General features: G+C 38.6%; 1 protein-coding gene across 14 annotated transcripts in view; it reads right to left on the reverse strand.

The window, feature by feature from the left end:
* Positions 1 to 21,286, reverse strand: part of TARS3 (threonyl-tRNA synthetase 3) — a 78,513-nt gene that overhangs the window by 12,263 nt on the left and 44,964 nt on the right. For all 14 annotated transcript variants that reach the window (XR_012415504.1, XR_012415503.1, XR_012415505.1 and 11 more), the window contains 3 exons: positions 14,263 to 14,400; positions 10,312 to 10,389; positions 10,128 to 10,228 (listed from right to left, as the gene is read on the reverse strand). Coding sequence is in view for 9 of the 14 variants with exons in the window: in XM_073996863.1 (XP_073852964.1) it covers positions 10,128 to 10,228; positions 10,312 to 10,389; positions 14,263 to 14,400 (317 nt within the window). In the remaining 5 variants the exon portion in view is untranslated. The remainder of the gene's footprint in view (positions 1 to 10,127; positions 10,229 to 10,311; positions 10,390 to 14,262; positions 14,401 to 21,286) is intronic.

Consider the following 21,286-nt stretch of genomic DNA (forward strand, 5'->3'; position numbering starts at 1 on the left):
CAGTCATTGACTTTTCCTCTTTAGCTATGAAAGTCCTAGAGGGTATCTTCTAATAGAAGGCTGTTTCATATATATTGAAAATCTGTTGTTTAGTGTTGTCATCTTCATCATTGGTCTTAGCTAGATCTTCTGGATAACTTGCTGCAGTGTGTACATCAGCACTTGTTGCTTCACTTTGCACTTGTATGAGATGGGAGTTTCACTCTTGTTGCCCAGGCTGGAGGGCAATGGCGTGATCTTGGCTCACTGTAACTTCTGCCTCCTGGATTCACGTGATTCCCCTGCCTCAGCCTCCCAAGTAGTTGGGATTATAGGCACCCACCACCACACCCAGTTTTTTTTTTTTTTTTTGTATTTTTGTATTTTTAGTAGAGATTGGGTTTCACCAACCATACGGGGTTGGCCAGGCTGGTCTCGATCTCCTGACTTCAGGTGATCCACCTGCCTTGGCCTCCCGAAGTGCTGAGATTACAGGCATGAGCCAGTGCACCTGACCCTGGAGATGGCTCTTTTAATTTCATGAACCAACCTCTGCTAGTTTCAAACTGTGCTTCTGCAGCTTCTTCACCTCTCTGTCTTCACAGAATTGAAAAATTAGGGCTTTGCTCTGGATTAGTCTTTGGCTTCAGGGAAACTTACTCCACATCAGCAAGAAGGCTGTTTCACTTCCTTATCATTTGTGTTCACTGGAGTAGCACCTTTAATGTCCTTCAAGAGCTTTTCCTTTGCATTCACAACTTGGGTAACTGGTGCAAGATACCGAGCTTTTGGCCTGTCTGGGCTTTCAACAGTCCTTCCTCACTAAGCTTAATCATTTCTAGCTTTTGATTTAAGGTGAGAGGCTTATGACTCTTCTTTACACCTGAATATTTACGGGCTGTTGTAGGTTATTAATTAGCCTAATTTCAATATTACTGTGCCTCAGGGAATAGGGAAGGCTGAGGAGAGGGAGAGAGATTAGGGAGTGGCCAGTGGAGCAGTCAGAACAGACAATATTTATTGATAAAGTTCACCATTTTAAATTGGCATAGTTCATGGTGCCCCCCCATTACAATAGTAATATCAAATATCACTAATCACCATAACAGATACAATAATAATGAAAAAGTTGAAACACTGCAAGGATTACCTAAATGTGACACAAAGACATGAACAGTAAGCCCATGCTGTTGGAAAAATGGCACTGATAGACTTGCTCGACACAGGGTTGCCACAAACCTTCAGTTTATAAAAAATGCAACATCTGTGAAGTGCTATACAGTGAAGCACGATAAAACAAGGTGTGCCTGTATATATATACAGTCGTGCACTGCGTAACAGTGTTCTGGCCAACAACAGAGTACATATATGACAGTGGTCCAGTAAGATTATAATGGAGCTAAAAATCTTCCCATTATTCAGATGTTTGTGGTGATAAACCTACTGCGCTGCCAGCTGTATAAAAGGATAGCACCTACAATTATGTACTGTACATAATACTTGATAATGATAATGAACAACTATGTTACTGGTTTATGTATTTACTACACTGTACTTTTAATTGTTATCTAAGGTAAGTATTCTTTCACTTACTTTTTAAAAAAAAAGTTAGCTGTAAAACAGCCTGAGGCTGGTCTTTCAGGAGGTATTCCAGAAGAAGGCACTATTATCACGGGTGATGACAGCCCCAAGTGTGTTACTGCCCCTGGAACCTTCCACTGGGACAAGAAATGGAGGTGGAAGACAGTGATATTGATAACCTTGGCCTTGTGTAGGCCTAGGCTACTAGGCTGATGTATGAACTAGGCTGATGTATGTGTTTGTGTCTTAGTTTTTAACAAAAAAAAAGTAAAAGTAAAAAATTTTTAAACTTTTTAATAGAAAAATGTTTATAGAATAAAGATATAAAAAATATTTTTGTACAACTGTAATGTATTTGTGTAAGGTAAGTGCTATAATAAAAGATTCAAAGGTTTTAAAATGTCAAAAATACATAAAGTAAAAAAGTTACAGTAAGCTAAGGTTAATTTATTATTGAAGAAAAAAGTTATTTAAATTTAGTGTAGCCTAAATGTACAGTGTTTATAAAGTCTACAGTAGCATACACTAATGTCCTCGGCCTTCACATATACTTACAACTTACTCACTGACTCACCTGGAGCAACCTCCAGTTATGCAAGCTCCATTCATGGTAAGTGTCCTAAACAAGTGTACCATTTTTTATCTTTTATACCTATTTTTACTGTACCTTTACTATGTTGAGATATGTTTTGATACATAATTACCTTACCACTGTGTTACAGTTGCCTACAGTATTCAGTACAGTAACATGCTTTACAGGTCTGTAGCCTAGAAACAATAGTCTAGACCATATTAGCCTAGGTATGTAGTAGGCTCTACCACCTGGGTTTGTGTAAGCATGCTGTGTGATGTTCACGCAGTGACAAAAATCACCTAATAATGCATTTCTCTGAACATATCCCTGTTGTTAAGCAACACATGAGTGTATACATAGTAATTCCAGAGCAACCACTAAAAACTATACAGAGATATAGCCAAAAACTTTCAATAGCTAAATTAAGATGAAATACTCAAATATATTCAAATAATACAAAAGAAAGTAGGAAAAGGGAAATAGATGAATGCAAAAGCACAAGAACAAACAGAACAAATAACAAAATGGTAGGCCTAAATCCAAATATCAATAATTACATTTAAAGGAAATGGTCCCACCTAGCACCCAGAGTTTGATTTTTTTTATTTTTTCATTTTTTTCTTTTTAAATTTTTTAAATTATACTTTATGTTCTAGGGTACATGTGCACAACATGCAGGTTTGTTACATATATATACATGTGCCATGTTGGTGTGCTGCACCCATTAACTCATCATTTACATTGGGTATATCTCTTAATGCTATCCCTCCCCACTCCCCTGTCCCCACAACGGGCCCCGGTGTGTGATGTTCCCCTTCCTGTGTGATATTGGTCTAAAATTCTCTTTTTTTTGTTGTGTCTCTGCCAGGCTTTGGTATCACGATGATGTTGGACTCATAAAATGAGTTAGGGAGGATTCCCTCTTTTTCTATTGATTGGAATAATTTCAGAAGGAATGGTACCAGCTCCTCCTTGTACCTCTGGTAGAATTCAGCTGTGACTCCATCTGGTCCTGGACTTTTTTTGGTTGGTAGGTTATTAATTATTGCCTCAATTTCAGAGCTTGTTATTGGTCTATTTAGAGATTCAACTTCTTCCTGGTTTAGTCTTGAGACAGTGTATGTGTCCAGGAATTTATCCATTTCTTCTAGGTTTTCCAGTTTATTTGCGTAAATGTGTTTATAGTATTCTCTGATGGTAGCTTGTATTTCTGTGGGGTCAGTGGTGATATCCCCTTCATCATTTTTTATTGCATCTATTTGATTCTTCTCTCTTTTCTTCGTTAGTCTTGCTAGCGTCTATCAATTTTGCTGATCTTTTTTAAAAAAAGGATTCATTGATTTTTTGAAGGGTTTTTTGTGTCTCTATCTCCTTCAGTTCTGCTCTGATCTTAGTTATTTCTTGCCTTCTGCTCGCTTTTGAATGTGTTTGCTCTTGCTTCTCTAGTTCTTTTAATTGTGATGTTAGGGTGTCAATTTTAGATCTTTCCCGCTTTCTCTTGTGGGCATTTAGTGCTATACATTTCCCTCTACATACTGCTTTAAATGTGTCCCAGAGATTCTGGTATGTTGTATCTTTGTTCTCATTGGTTTCAAAGACTATCTTTATTTCTGCCTTCATTTTGTTATGTACCCAGTAGTCATTCAGGAGCAGGTTGTTCAGTTTCCATGTAGTTGAGTGGTTTTGAGTGAGTTTCTTACTCCCGAGTTCTAGTTTGATTGCACTGTGGTCTGAGAGACAGTGGGCGTGGGACCCTCTGAGCCAGGCACGGGATATAATCTCCTCATGTGCCATTTGCTAAGACCCTTGGTAAAGCACAGTATTAGGGTGGGAATGACCCGATTTTCCAGGTGTTGTGTGTCATGGTTTCCCTTGGCTAGGAAAGGGAATTCCCTTCCCCCTTGCGCTTCCCGGGTGTGGCAATGCCTCGCCCTGCTTCGGCTCTTGCTCATTGGGCTGCACCCACTGTCCAGCACCCACTGTCCGACATGCCCCAGTGAGATGAACCCAGTACCTCAGCTGGAAATGCAGGAATCACCTGTCTTCTGTGTCACTCATGCTGGGAGCTGAAGGCTGCAGCTGTTCATATTCAGCCATCTTAAGATTGTTTATCCCAGATTTTGATTTCTAAATATCATTGTATTGTATTTCTTGGTTCTATAATTTCCATTCCTCGTTGGAAAAATGACTGAATCAAAAGCTGGGTCAGGGAATGTACAAGATGAGCATTGAACACCTTACAGTGCCAGTGAGTAAAGCAAGTGCTTAAAAAAAAGGAAAAAGGATGACATGTTAAAGGGCCACAGAAGCCAATATAAATTACCTCCCAATGGCAAAGGCTGGCATAATTTGAGCAATAAAGATTTTTAATGTAGTATTTTATTATAACCCAAACTATAAAATATTTGCAAGCCTATACTTATATAAATTAATAACTGGACAAATAAACAAATGGAGAAGGGATAAATCTTCTTTATAGAAGAATTACACAAAATATGTGCAGATATTCCCCTCTCCAGAAGGTGAAGCATAAGCGTAAGCTTAAATGTGGATTGGACTCAATAAACAGTATAGAAAGGGAAAAACAGTAACTTTACAGGGGGAAGCCTGGCAAACATTATTTTAACTAAGTGATCAAGGTTAACATCACTAGTTATAAATCATATCATACATGCACACCTTTATGGGATATGATGAGAAGGAACTTAATCTCTGTGGTATTCTTTCCAGAAACCCATAACGCTAGTCTAATCATGAGAAATATATTAGACAAACTCCAATTGAGAGACAGTCTACAAAACACCTGACCAGTGCTCTTCAAAATTGTCAAGGTGATGAACAAGGAAGGACTGAGAAACTGTCACGTATCAAAGGAGACTTGGGGATAGGTTGACTAAATGCAAAGTGGTATCCCTGAGTTGGATCCTGGAATAGCAAAATGACGTTAATGAAAAACATGAAATCCAAATAAAGTCTGCAGTTCAGTTTATAATAATGTACCAATGTTAGTTTCTTAGTTTAGAAAATGTAGCATGATTGTGTAACATGCTAACTTTAGTAAAAACTGAATGGAAGATATATGAGAACTCTTGTACTATCTGTGTAATTTTTCTGTCAATCTAAAATTATTCAAAAATTAAAAGCTAAGTTCAAAAAAGTAAGTTTTTCAATGCACCAATTACAAGAAAGATTGTCATAAGAGATTTTTTAAAAGCCAAGACACAACAATATGCTGTCTAGAAGAAATCCACTTTGCAGATTAAAAGCAAAAGGATGGGAAAAGACATAGATATACCATGTGTGCAAACACGAATCGAAATAAAGCTGGCTGTATTAGCGTCAGACAAAGTAGACTTTACAGCAGAAATATCAGGGATAAAGAGGGACACTGCATGTTATGATAATGGAGATAAAAGAGTAAATTCACCAAGAAGACCTAAAAATCCTAAATATGATGCACCTAACAACAGAGCTTCAAAGTACATGAAGGAAAAACTGAAAGGCGAAAACTACAAGTCCACAATTACCACTGGAGACTTCCACACTCCTTTTTCAGTCATCAATAGGAAAAAGATAAAATCAGTAAGGATGCAGAAGAACTGAACACCACCAACAATCAACAAATCTGACTGACTTTTGCAAAACATTACACCCACCAACAGCAGAAAACACATTCTTTTCAAGTACACCTGAAATATTCAAACCTGAACACATTTAAGAGCACTGAGACCATACAAAATGTTTTCTGACCTAGTGGGATTGAACTAGAAATAAATAATGAAAGATAACTGCTAAATCATCAAACACATAAATATTAAAAAACACATTTCAAAACAATCCATCAGTCAAAGAGGAAGTTTCAAGGGAATTAAGAAAGTATTCTGAACTGAATAAAAATGAAAACACAAGATACCAAAAGTTATAAGATATGTCTAAAGCAGTACTTAGAAGAAAATTTATAATATAAAATAAGGGTCAGCAAATTATGGCTTATGAGCCAATTCCAGCCCATATCCTGTTTTTGTAAATAATTTTTTTTGGAATACAGCCACATTCATTAGTTTATGTATTGTCTATAGCTGCTTTCCCACTACAGCTGCTTTCCCACTACAGATGCTTTCCCACTACAATGACAGAGCTGAGTATTTGCAACAAAGATTGTATGGCCTACAAAGCCTAAAATGTTAACAACCTGGCCTTTTATAGACTGTAAGCCTCTGTATTAAATTATATTATAAAAAGAGATAGGCCTCAAGTCAACAATCTAAGTGTCTACCTTAAGAAATCAAAAAAATAAAAGCAAATAAACCCAAAGCAAGCAAAAGGAAGAAAGTAATAAAGAACAGAAATCAATAAAATTGAAAACAAAAATAGAGAAAAATCAGTGAAATTAGAAGTCAGTTATTTTAAAAGATAAATATAATTGATAAATCTCTAGCCAAGCTGACAAAATATATATATATATAAAAAACTATATTGTAATATTACTAATATTATGAATGAAAGGGGAGATATTACTATAGGCTTCACAGAAATTAAAAGTATAGTATGGTAACATTATAAACAACTCTATGCATATAATTTTGACAACTTAGATGAAATGGATTAATTCCTTGAAAAGAACAATCTAAATTTTACCAAGAATAAATAGGTAACATGAATGTTCTCTATCTGTTCAAGAAAACAAACTCAGGCTGAGCATGATGGCTCACGCCTGTAATCCCAGCACTTTGGGAGACTGAGGCAGGAGGTTGAGGCCAGGAGTTTGAGATAAACCTGGGTAACATAATGAGACCCCATTTCTATAAAAAATTAAAATTAGCCGGGCATTGTGGTACATGCCTGTAGTCCCAGGTACTAGGGGGGCTGAGGTGGGAGGATCGCTTGAGCCCAGGAGTGTGAGGCTATGGTTAGCTATCATCACACCACTGCGCTCCAGCCTGCATGCCAAAGCAAGACCCTGTCTCAAAAATATAAAATAAATATAAAAATAAAATAAATACAATAAAATTTTAAAAAATAAAATAATAAACTCCAAGTTTAAAATCTTCCCAAAAGGAAACCTTCAGTACTAGATCGTTTCAATGACAAATTCTACCAAAATTTGAAAAATAAATACCATCAATTCTGCATAATCTCTTCCAGAAAACAGAACAGTATAGAATACTTCCCAGCTCGTTTTATGGGGCCAGCATACTCAGATACTAAAACCAGTTAAAGACAGTACAAGAAAAATACAGACCAATATCCCACATTAACAGATGTGCAAATGTTCTCAACAAACTATCAGGAGACTGAATCCAGCAACATATTAAAACAATGACACAGCATGACCAAGTAGATTTTATCTCAGCAAAGTAAGGCTGGTTCAATATTTAAAGTAAATGCAATCTATCATATTAATAGGCTAAAGAAAAAAAATCACATGATCATATACATTGACGCAGAAAAAGAATTTAACAAAATTCAACATACATTCATAATAAAAACATAGAAAACTAAGATACAGGGAAACTTTTAAATTTGATAGATAATACCTACAAAGGACCTGCAGCTAACATTACACAGTAATCAATGATGAAACATCATCTGCTTGTCTAAGAATGGGAACAAGGCAAGCATGTCTACTCTCATCCCTCTCATTTACCATAACACTGGAAGCTCTCACCAGTGCGATAAGGCAAGAGAAGGTCATAAAAGTCATATATCAGAATGAGGATCACTGAGGAAAAAAAGTCATATAAATCAGAAATGATGAGTTAAACTGTCCCTATTTGCAGATGGCATGATTGTCTACATAGAAAATCCCAAGAATTCTTAAAAAAAAAAACAGAAAACCTTCCTAGAACTAGAAAGTAAGTTCAGCAAAGTCTCAGGATACAGGATCAGCATAAAAAATCTACTGTATTTCCTTATACTGGCAATGAACATGTGGATGTGAAGATTGAGAATATAAAACCACTTACAATCACTCAAATCACCCCGAAGTGAAATACTTGGACATTTCTACACCTACATCTACTTCTGCATCTAACAAGATAGGCATAGGGCTTCAATGCTGAAAGAAGGTCATGGATTAAAATAATTAATGTAGTTAAGATGTCAATTGGAAAACTATCCAAACTGATCTCTAGATTTAATGCAATTCCAATAAAAATTCCCACCAGAATTTTTTGTAGACTGTATTAACAGCCAAACAATTAGAATAGCCAGTGAAAGCAATTCTGAAATAGAAGAATAAAGTATTCACATTACCTAATTTTAAGACTTCCTATAAAGTTACAGTATTCAAGACAGCACAGTATTGACAAAGGGATAATCAGTGGTTCCACAGAACAGAATTTGTAATCTAGAAACAGACCCACATATATATGTCCAACTAATTTCTGACAAAGATACAAAGGCAAGTCAATGATGAAATAATGGCCTGTTCTCACATCATCTGATGTGTGGACAATTAGACATTTAGATGCAAACAATGAATCTTGACCTAAATGTCACATCGCACCCAATGAACTCAAATCAGATCTTAGAATTACAAAACTTTTCATATAAAACATAGAAGAAAATCTTCATGACCTGTACTTAGGCAGAGCTTATAGATGTGATGCTAAAGCATGATCCATAAAAGAAAAAAATTGAGAAATTAAACTTTATTGAATTTAATAACTCAGGATGAATGGGAAAGTAAAGATATTACAAAAAATGAAAAAGCAAGCTACAGACCAGGGTAAAATATCTGCGAATCATACATTCCTCCAAGGGCTTGTATCTAGAATATATAAAGAATTCTCAAAACTCAACAGTAAGAAAACAAATCACTCAATTAAAAATTAGCAAAAAGACTTTGGCAGACATTTAACCAAAGAGGATAAATGAATAGCAAACAAGCACATGAAAACATGTTAACATCATTAGCCACTAAAAACATGTAAAAAACATAATGAAATACTACTACACACCTATTAGAACTGCTTAACAAAGAAAACCTGACAATACCAAGTACTGGCAAGGATGTGGAACATCTGGAACTCTTTACACATTGCAGGTGAGAATGCAAAATGGTGCAGGACTCTGGAAAAACAGTTTGGCAGTTTCTACAAAGTTAAATATCCAATTATCATATGACCCATTCCCAGGTATTTAACCTAAAGAAACGAAAAGTTCTATTCACACAAAAACCTACACACTAATACCTACAGCAGCTCTATTCATAATCACCAAGAACTGGAAGCAACCCAAACACCCTTAAATGAGAGACTGGATCCACAATGGCTTACTAGTCAGTGATAAAAAGGAACAAGCTAGCAATACATGCAAAACCATGGATGAATCTCCACAGCACTGTGCTACGTGAAAGAAGCCAGTCTCAGAAGGCTCTATACTGCATGACTCCATTTACATGACATTCTGGAAATGGCAAAACTATCTTGATGGGGAACGCATTAATGGTAGTCCGGGGTTAGGAGTAGGAGGAATGTGTGACCACAAAGAAGCAGCACAAGAGAATAACAGAATCATAATCATTAAGCTGTACACACACACACACACACACACACACACACAGACAGAGTTAATTCTACTCTATGTTCTTTTTTTTTTTTTAAAGAAGTTGTTGGCTTACAGTGATAAAATTGCCTTTTTTTCCCTCTGCTTTTTCAAGAAAACATCTCATCCTTAAGACACAGACCCAATGCCAGCATTTTGTGAAGTCTTCCCCCTCTGTAACTCAGGGAGAGTCAGCAGCCTGGATCGTGTTTTCATGGCACTTTGTTCATATCTCTACGCTCATGTTTAGTTATCTTCCTCCCCCTACTAGACCAGAAAATTCAAGTTGATTCCCAACTGGATTATGATCAGGTAAACAAATATATATTGAGTGTATAGTACATATACTAGACATTCACTAATGTTTATTTCTGTATTGCTAATACTCAAATGACAAACAATTAGAATATTAGTACTATAATATTTATCACATTCAATCACTCACCTAACATATGTGAGATTAAATCTAATAGGCAGTTGGAAGTCCAGCTGAATTGTAGCACATTGATGGTATCTGCCAATAGCATCCTTGATTTTTATGTCAATCTACAAATTAAATAATGTTTTCTTAGAGAGGGTATTTATTTTTCTTTTAAATTTTACTTAAAAGAAGCATATGGTCTACTTACTTTAGGGCCATAAAATGCTCCATCACCTGGGTTCATTTTCCATGGTTCTCCAAATTCCATCAAGCTATTCTGCAGTTGCTTTTTCAAAAGAGGAAAAAAGATAAAATTATACATTGTATTTTTTTTTTACATACAGCTCACAAAAGTTACTGTAACTCTTCATTACAGTCTATGTTAGTTCAACATATATTTATTGAGCATCTTTTACATTCAATAAACTATTGAGCAGGGACTACACAGAGATGATTAAGGTGCCACCTGCTCTCAAGAAACATAAACATTTCAACTGGGGAGAAAAGATCATTTATAAATTGTTCCAGTGAATTCCAGGTAAGCATTAGGGAGGGGACACTTGGTCTTCCTCTTAACACAGGTCCCCTGTGCCCTAAACAACAACCAGCTTCTGCCTCCTGGTGACGGTTCCAAGACCCATTCCCCTTGTAGGTGGGGTCTCCACACATGAAAAAGCAGGAAAGCCTTGATCTCACTCCCTCTTCCACTGAGTCTGGGTGGGTAAGAAGGCCAAGAGGGCAGGCCTCGCTACTTCTTTTTTGCCTTTCCTTCACCTCTGCACATGTCTGGGAGGGTCACTTATAATTTATAGGGGTATGGGAGCATGAGGCTCTACTTTTGTCTTCAGCCTAAGCCACTACATGCCTTCAACTTAGCTTGTAGTGAAGATGTTCCACATTGAAGGTGAGGGTGCAAGTGTGTATTAATGAAAAATTTCCCAGAGTCTTCCAGTATTCCCATGAATCCAGCTTCCCTGGGAAGCACGTGGGCATTCCTAAGTCCTTGGCCAAAGTACTGCCAAAACACGAGCCAAACTCCCATCATCGCCTCCATCATACTGGTGCTCATGAGGGGGCAGAGTTTTGGGAGTGACATGCCTCATGGGGAAATCAAAGCAGTGGCAGTCTTAAGGCCAAAGCTGCCATCATCAAGAAAGCTGACTCCTGGAGTCCTGGAAGCCTTTCCCAGGACCTCAGTCAGGATGTGATCTTGAGAGAGATGGAGATTTTATTCCTGGGATCCTGAGAGTGTCCCACATAGGCCTGATCTTACAGAAGCAGCTTCTTTTCTACTTAGGACCAGAGGAAGCCACCCCCATGGAGACATTTCCTGGGCCTGGAGGCCATGCTCCCCTGTTCCACTCTGTTTCTAAAAGGAGAAGGAACACAGGTTTCCTTCTCATGTTTCCAGGACAAATGAGGCCCTCCTACAGCAGATACCAAGTGATGGAAAGAATTCTGGGGACTGCAAGAGGCTAAAAAGCCAAGGAAAGGCCAAGTTTTGGAGAAGAGGATAAAGCAGGGGTCACTGCTGCTCCTTGGGCCTTGGAGGACACAGAACAGAAGGGCACAGTAGGAGCTGCCAGAGCCAAAAGAGCATTGGATTCATTCAAGATGTGTCTCTTTCAAACTGTTTCAGACACTTCTGAAGATAAAATATTTAAATGCTCATTTCAGTGATTTCCAGGCCAGGGTTAGATATTTGAGAGAAATATCCCAAAAGCAGAAGCAGATCCATCCAGTCACACCCCTGGGTGACCTCAGGCTTGGTTGCTAAACTATTTACTCCCATCAGTTAAGAAAAGAGCAAAAATGCTGGGACTTCCAGCCTGTCCTCTCCATGCCAGGTCTATACCTGGTCCATCCCTTTTTCAGCTCCCCACACCCCGCCAAACTTCAAATGAATAGAGTAATGACAATGATACCAACACCTAACATCTACTGGGCACTTACATGTGCCTGGCATTATGCCTAATACTCCTGTAAATTACTTCATTTAAGTTCACCACACCCTCAGGAAGTAGGTGTTATCGCTACATCACCACCACCATCACCACCACTGTCTCATCATCACCATTTCATGCTTGATCCTGATGCTTAGAGATCTTTTATAATTTACTCATGGAGATAAAGTACTTTCAGACTTTAAAGTCTGGAGTAAAATGGCTCCAGATCTGAGCTCTGTGTCCTCATTTCCTCTTCCTGCTTCCACATGGCTGTTAGGTAAACTGAGTCTGCATCCTTCCCAGGGTAGATAGTCTATCTCATTTGGCCCTCTTCGTCCATGCAGTGGATGTGGAAGAAGAGCTTAGGGTGGGCACGGGTCAGTGCGGAGGAGAAGGCCCTATTTAGAGCTCAAGGCTAAACTGCTTTTGTGCAGCCTCTGCTTGGCTTCTGTACCTATTAATCATGTAAAAATAATTGTTACACTATTAATCCAGTGCTTCTCTGATTCGTATTTCTTGTATTTGTGTGTTAAGCTCCCATGAGTACAGTAGTCCCCCTTATCTGTGGTTTCATTTTTCTCAGTTTCAGTTACCCGCAGTCGACTGAGGTCTGAAAATATTAAATGGAAAATTCCAGAAATAAACAACTCATAAGTTTTACATTGTGCACTGCTCTGAGCAGCAGGATAAAGCACTATCCTACTCTGTCCTACCTGGGATGTGACTCATCCTTTTGTCCAGAGTCTCCATGCTGGGTGCACTGCCCACCTGTTAGTCACTTACGAGCTGTCATGTTTCAAATCACCTGTGCAGTATCACAGTGATTACGTTCACATCACCCTTATTTTCCTTAACCATGGCCTCAAAGCACAAGAGTTGTGTTACTAGCAATCTGGATATGCCAGAGTGAAGCCACAAAATGCTTCCTTTAAGTGAAAAGGTGAAAGTTATCAATTTAATAAGGAAAAAAAATCCTATGCTGAAGTTTCTAAGAGCTATGGTTAAAAAAAAAAATCTTCTATCCATTGGGTAAGTTGTGAATTAGTGAAGAAGGAAAAAAAAAATCATGCTAGTTTTGCTGTTGCACCTCACATTGCAAAAGTTCCAGCCACAGTGTATGAAAAGTGCTTAGTTAAGAAAGGGCATTAAATCCCAGCACTTTGGGAGGCTGAGGTGGGAGGATCAGGAGGTCAGGAGATCGAGACCATCCTGGCTAACATGGTGAAGCCCCGTATCTATTAAAAATACAAAAAATTAGCCGGGTGTGGTGGCGTGTGCCTGTAGTCCCAGCTACTCGGGAGGCTGAGGCAGGAGAATGGCATGAACCTGGGAGGTGGAGCTTGCAGTGAGCTGAGATTGCGCCACTGCACTCCAGCCTGAGCAAAAGAGCAAGACCCCGTCTCAAAAAAAAAAGAAAAAAAAAAAAAAAAAAAAAAGGCATTAAATTTGTGGGTGAAGGCATGAACAGATAGGTGTCCTAACCTGATTGCCGTCAATTTGGTACCATCCAGGGTTTCAGGCATCCACTTGGGGTCTTATTCCCCATGGATAAGTGGGGACTATTATATTCCAAGGAGAGGAGAACTAACAGGCAGAGCAGGGTATCTGGCCATGACACCATCCTCATTTTTAATAAAAGCGAACACAGGAAACACACTATATCCTTTGTTTATTAAGGAAAAAAAAGCAATGTGATGAATTCCTTATCTTGGTTTTGCAAAGCTTAGATGTAACATCTTTGAGCATGGGTGTCTTCAGACAGACACAGGGCAGGGCATGACAGGATGTGACTATGAAGGGGACTCCAGCATCAAGTATGCACATCTACATCTAGACCATGCAGCCCTGGGACTCTACAGTTGAACTAAGATGACTCAACAGGCAATGGTTTAAAATAAACCTCACAAACCAAGAGTTATAGCAATCAGAAGATTTCTTTAAAAACCTGAGCCAATTCTTAGTGACCAGCACTGAAAGACTGTAAGTAAAAGCCAGACATGAACTTTAAGTGTGAAGCAAATGTAAGGTATTATTATTATCACCATCACAAAGAAAACGGGATAACCACATTCTACAACCTATACATTTATCCCACAATTTCCAGTTTCAAAATTTCTATTACAAATTATTGCATCCTCCTGCAAAGAATCGCAGCCTCTCAGGTGTTTTCCATATGACTAAAATGAAGAGGAAGTACAAGGTGTGTCTTTTACCTTCTCAGCCTCATTCCACATCTCAATCTCTCCTAGGAAGTTTTCCGGCCTTGTTGACAGGTTTAATTGAAAGGAGAAGCCAAATGTTGAGTAAACAGATTGCAAAAACTGCAAACACCCCTTTATTTCTTCTTCAATCTGAAATCAAAGCAAATGAAACATTCAAAAAGAACATCAAATTAAATTCATTTATGTTTTAAAAAATAAATTTCTTCATGCCAGACAGAAATAAAGTATGTTTTTAATGGAGTACAGTTGGTGACCCTGTTTTGGTTGTTCATCCAATCCTGAGTTGAATCTTCATCGGGCTGGCAGATTCTCCAGGCCAGAGCAGGGAACGGAGGAGTAGGCGAGGGAACTGTACTGTGAAAAGGCAGCGCCACACACAGGAGAACGGCAAGGAGGGGCTGCCCAGAGGAAGTGAGACTGAGCTGCAGCAGGGGACAAGCAAACGCTCTGCATGGAATGGTAGCTCAGGAGCTCTGTGAGCAGAGGACACCTTGAGTTGAAGGCTCAGTGGACACAGGAGCAGACTAAGTCAGGGGCTGCATATGATGGGATGAAGGGCAGAGGGGCAGCGTGGTAGGTGAGCAGGCTAGAGGCAGGCAGGGGCCAGAGAAAATTAAGTGCTTTCAAAGCCAGGTGAATGTATGGATTTTTTAGCCTGAGAACAATGGGGAGGCAATGAAGGGTTTTTGTTTTGTTTTGTTTAAGCAGTGGACTAACATGACCCAATGTGTTCTTTCTTTCACAGTATGTGGAATTAATTGGCAAGATTAGAAGACAGCCCCATCAGGAAGCTGGTGGAGTCAATTAGGAGCAAGATGATGGTGGCTTAAACCAGAGAGAAGCACCTGAAATGCAGGGAATTTTATGGATTTGAGATATCAAGTCTTTCTTTCATTAACTGCGATGGCTAGTTCCTTGTTTTGTTTTGTTTTTTGAGACAGTCTTGCTCTGTCACCCAGGCTGGAATGGAGTGGTGTGATCCCAGCTCATTGCAACCTGCCTCTCGGGTTCAAGTGATTCTTATGCCTCAGTCTCCCGAGTAGCTGGAACTACAGGTGCTCACCACCATACTTGGTTAATTTTTGTATTTTTTTTTTTTTAGTAGAGAAGGGGTTTCGCCATGTTGGCCAGGCTGGTCTTGAACTCCTGGCCTCAAGTGACTCACCTGCCTCAGCCTCCCAAAGTGCTGGGATTATAGGCGTGAGCCACTATACCTAGTCTTTTTGTTTTTTGTTTTTTTTTTTTTTTAAGTTCCTGGGTACATATGCAGGATGTGTAGTTTATTACATAAGTATATGTGTGCCATGGTGGTTTGCTCCACCTATCAACCCATCACCTAGGTATTTAAGCCCAGAATGCATTAGCTATTTATCCTGATGCTCTTCCTCCCCCAGCTTCCCTCCGACAGGCCCCAGTGTGTGTTGTTCCCCTCCCTGTGTCCATCTGTTCTCATTGTTCAGTTCCCACTTATAAGTGAGAACATAGGGCGTTTAGTTTTCTGTTCCTATGTTAGTTTGCTGAGGATAATGGCTTGTGATGGCTGTTTTTAAGTGTCAACTCGACTGAGCTAAGAGATGACAGACAGCTGGCCACCTTTACATTTATTTCTGGGAATGCCTGTGAGGGTGTTTCTTGAAGAGATGAGCATCTGAATCAGTGGAATAGGTAAACAACTTCCACCCTCCCCAGTGTGGGTGGGCCTCAGCCAATCTGTTGAGGGCAAGAATAGAACTCAAAGGTAGAGGAAGGGCAAATTCTGTCTCTTTTTGAGTTGGGACATTTATTTTCTCCTCTTTTCAGACACTGGAGCTCCTGGTTCTCAGGCCCACCGACTCTGGAACTTACACCAGCTCCATCCTCTGCTCATACCACTGAGGCTTTTGGCCTCAAACTGGGAGTTATACCATCAGCTTTCCTAGTTCTCCAGCCTTTTTTTTTTTTTTTTTGAGATGCAGTTTCACTCTTGTTGCCTAGGCTGGAGTGCAATGGCGCGATCTCGGCTCACCGCAACCTCTGCCTCCCGGGTTCAAGCGATTCTCCTGTCTCAGCCTCCTGAGTAGCTGGGATTACAGGCATGCGCCACCACGCCCGGCTAATTTTGTATTTTTAGTAGAGACAGGGTTTCTCCATGTTGGTCAGTCTGGTCTTGAACTCCCAACCTCAGGTGATCTGCCCGCTTCGGCCTCCCAAAGTGCTGGGATTACAGGCGTGAGCTACCATGCCTGGCCTTTCTCCAGTTTTTAATTGGCATATCATGGGACTTCTCAGCCTCCAAAATCAAGTGAGCCAATTCCCGTAATAAATCTCCTCATATATCTATATATTCTACTGTCTCTGTTTCTTTGGTGAACACTGACTAATACAAACATAACATAAACAATAACTTCCCACATGCTAAGCACTCTGCAGGATGAAGGGAATTCAGGAAAGAATGAAATTACCAGGAAGTAATAATATGTTTAGATACAGTGATCAATAGGGCTTATAGATTTCCTGTTATCAGCCGGGTATGTTGGCTCATTCCTGTAATCCCAGAACTTTGGGAGGCCAAGGCGGGTGGATCACCCGAGGTCAGGAGTTTGAGACTAGCCTGGCCAACATGGTGAAACTCCGCCTCTACTAAAAATACACACACACACACACACACAAATTAGCCAGGCATGGTGGAGCACACCTGTAATTCCAGCTTCTCAGGGGGCTGAGGCAGAAGCTGGGAGGTGGAGATTGCAGTAAGCAAGATTGCACCATTGTACTCCAGCTTGGGTGACAACAGCAAAACTCCATCTCAAAAAAAAAAAAAAAAAAAAAAAAAAAAGAAAAAAAGATTTCCTGTTACCATCCTGCTATTGATTTCTACTTTAATTCCATGGCTTTGGAAAAAACACTTTGTATAATTTCAATTCTTTTAAACTTGTTGAGGTTTGTTTGATGGCCCAGGATATGATCCACCATAGTTTAAATGTTTTGTGGGCACTTGAACAGAATATGTGTTCTGCTGTTGTTGGGTGCTCTACACAAGTCAGTTAGGTTGATTGTATAGCGGAGCTCTTCTGTATCATTGCTGATTTTCTGCCTAGTTGTTCTGTTCTTTTTTGAGAGAGGGGTGTTGAAGTTTCCAAATATAATTGTGAATTTGTCTATTTCTCCTTTCAATTTATCAGTTTTTGCTTTATATATTTTGCAGCTCTGTTGTGTGATGCCCACACATTTAGGATTGCTATGTCTCTGCGGTGGATTGACCCTTTTATCATTATATAATCTCTGTCTTGAAGACTATTTTATCTGATATTAATATAGCCATCCTAGATTGCTTTTGATTATTTGTATAATATTTTACCATCCTTTTACTTTCAATCTGACTTTAGTGTTATTAGTTGGAGTGTATTTCTTGTAGGAAGCATATTGTTGGGTCTTTTTTTTTTTTTTTTGAGATGGAATATCACTGTCGCCCAGGCTAGAGTGCAATGGCATGCTCTCGGCTCACTGCAACCTCTGCCTCCCAAGTTCAAGTGATTCTCTTGCCTTAGCATCCTCAATAGCTGGGATTACAGGTGTGCACCACCACACCCAGCTAATTTATGTATTTTTAGTAGAGATGGGGTTTCACCATGTTGGTTAGGCTGGTCTTGAACTCCTGACCTCGTGATCTGCCTGCCTTGGCCTCCCAAAGTGCTGGGATTACAGGCATGAGCCACCTCGCCCAGCCTGGGTCATATTTTTTAATCCACTATGTCAATCTCTTTTAATTGGTTTATTTAGATCATTTACACTTAATGTAATATGTTAAGGCTTTACACTGCCTTTTTGTTTCCTTCTTGTTCTCTCTTGTTATTCATTTCTGTTTTCTTTTTCCTGTCTTCCTATGGATTACTTTTAATAATTTTTTGGAATTCAATTCCAATTTATCTATAGGTTCTCTTAGTGTATCTCTGTCTATAGTTTTGTTTTTCAGTGGGTTTTCTAGGTATTATATAACTTATCAGTCTAGATATTGTCACTTTACCAGCTCAGGTGAAGTACAGAAACTTTTATTCCCTTTGCCCTCCTCCATTTATAGTATAATTTTCTTAAACATTTCTTCTACATATATTTAGAACGTCAGAAAGAGCATGTGATTTTTACTTCAACGATCAAACATAATTTAGAAAACGCAAAAGAAGGAAAATATATTGTATTTACTCATTTTTATTTTCACAATCTTTTTCTTCCTAAAGTTCCCTGACTCCTCTTTTCATCATTTCCTTTCTGTTTAGAAAACTTCCTATAGCCATTCTTTTGGTGGGTCCAATGTCTTGATTTCCCCTCAATTCCTGAAGGGTATTTTCTATAGACATAGATTTCTGGGTTGAAAATTCCTTTTTCTTTTTTCAGCACTTGAAAAGTATTGTGCCACTTCCTCCTGGCCTCCAGGATTTTTTTTGTTTTTGTTTTTTAATGAGAAATTGCTATCAAATTGTTTTTCTCTTTAAAGGTAATGCATCATTTCTCTCTCATTGCTTGCAAGCTTTTTCTTTGTCTTTAGTTTTCAGTTTACTATGATGTATCTTGGTGTAGGTTTCTTTGAATCTATTCTGAACAGTTTCTTGAATCTGTAGATGCTTTTGCCAAATTTGGCAAGTTGTCAGCTATTATTTCTTTGAGTACTTTTTCACTCCCACCTTCAGTCTCCTCTCCTTTCAACATTATGATGATATGAATGTCAGATATCTTGTTATATCCCACTGTTCTCAGGCTCTGTCCTTTTCTCTTTCAGTCTGTTTTCTCTCTGTTTTTCAGATTGGGTAATTTCTGTTCTTGTCTTCAAGTCTGTCTTTACCATTCTGCTTATGAATCTATTCACTGAATATTATATTTCTCAGTTCAAAATTACCATTTGGTTCTTCTTTATATCTTCTATTTCTTTCCTGAGATTTTCTGTTTATTTGCTGACTTTGTAATTTTTGTTTGTTTCAAGTGTGTTAGTAATTGCTCATTAGTTAGTAATTGCATTTTTATGGTGGTTGCTTTAAAATATCTGTCAGACAATTGTAACATCTTTGTTATCTCAGTGTTACTGTTCATAGATTGCCTTTTTAAATTCAAGTTGAGATTTTTCTTGTTCTTAGCATGATGAGTGATTTTCAATTTCTTAAACCTGGACATTTTGGGTTTTATAATAAGCCTCTGGATCTTAAATGTTGTTTTAGCTGACTTCCACTGATGCTCTTCCAGCAGGGGGAAGACAGTACTGGCCAGTTACTGTCAGGTGGGAAAAGTAGTCCAAGCTTTTGGAAAGGAAGTAAGGGGAGAGGAGTTCCTCATTACTTCTGGGTTGCATGGGTGTTCTAGCTCCCCCTCCATGGCCATTACTGCACATAGAATGCATGGCCTCATGACCAATGGGCAGTGAAAAAGTCTTATCTTTCCACTAGATGTCTTCTGATACTACTCAAGCAGGAGTGGAAGAGGCACCTCATTACTTCCAGGGGACGGTGAAAGTCCAAGCTCCCCCACATAGTCTTCACTGATACTGCTGGGTTGGGGGAGGGGAATGGGATATCCTGTTAACAAAGGAGTAAAAGTCCCAGCTTCCTAATAAGCCTTCTCTTACCCATTCCAACAGGTGTTGGGGTACTTATTTAGAGCCTGGTGAGAGTTAAAATATAAGCTCCTCAATCAGCCTTTGCTGGCATATAAAGGGCCACAGTTTTTTTCTGTGGTGTCTGGCTAAAAAAAAGTTTTAGATATTGTCTAAAACTTTTCTGTCTTTCTAGGTTGCCCCTTTCCCAGTCCTTTGGCTACAGCAAGCAGACTTCTGTTGGCCTATTTTATCTATGCCTGTTGGCATTTGTTGGTTGCCAAGTCTGGAATATATGTGGAAAAAAACACCTAAGAAACTCACTATCATGTTGTTTCTTAGGTCCTGATGTCCATAGCCAGTGTGCCTTTGTTCTCACCACATTTCAGAGTCTCGTGTTTGTTTTATATATACTATCCAAGGTTTTTATTTGTACTTAGAGGGAAGGATAGGGAAAGCACCTACTTCATCTGCCCCAAAGCAGGTCTTTGTTGCTCATTGTTTAACTGGGTTGTCTGTTTTCTTATTGAGGTTTGAATATTCATTAAGTATTCTGGATTTAAGTCCTTTATTTGATATATGCCTCACAAATATTTTCTCCCAGTCTGTGACCTGTCTTTCCTGTGTCTGATCAGTATCTTTTGAAGAGCAGAAGTTTTAAATTTTGGGGAATCCAATTTATCAACTTTTTTCTTTTATGGATTGCCCTTTGGTGTCATATCTGAGAAATCATCACCTATCACCTAATCGCAAAGATTTTCCCCAATTTTTATTCTAGAAGTTTTGTTTTGCATTTTTAGGTTTTACATTTAGGCCTGTGATTCATCTTAATTTTTTCATATGGTATGAGGTATGAATCCTCATACCTCATGTTTTGCATATGGATACACAATCATTCCAGCATCATTTGTTGAAAATATTATCTTGCCTCCATTTTATTGCCTTTGAATCTTAATTAAAAATCAGTTGTCCATATATTTGTGTCTATTTCTAGACTCTGTTTTGCTGATTTGTCTATCTAGACCAGCCTGATTACTGTAGTTTCTAATAATTCTTGAAATCAAGCATAGTGAGCCTTCCAAATTTGTTTTTATTTTTCAAAGTTCTTTTGGCTATTCTAGGTTCTTGTGATTTCTATATGAATTTTAGAATCAGCATGTCAACTCTTACAGAGAAAAAAAGTCTGCTTGGGTTTTGACTGGGATTGTACTGACTTTATAGATTAATTTGGGGATAATTGATATTTTAATAATATTTAGTCTTCCAACCCATGAACAAGGTATATTTCATTTATTTAGGCCTTCATTTTTTTTTTATTATACTTTAATTTCTAGGGTACATGTGCACAACGTGCAGGTTTGTTACATATGTATACATGTGCCATGTTGGTGTGCTGCACCCATTAACTTGTTATTTACATTAGGTATATTTCCTAAAGCTGTCCCTCCCACCTCCTCC

The sequence above is a fragment of the Macaca fascicularis genome, chromosome 7 (genome assembly GCF_037993035.2).
Source record: "Macaca fascicularis isolate 582-1 chromosome 7, T2T-MFA8v1.1".
Classification (NCBI taxonomy): Eukaryota; Metazoa; Chordata; class Mammalia; order Primates; family Cercopithecidae; genus Macaca; species Macaca fascicularis.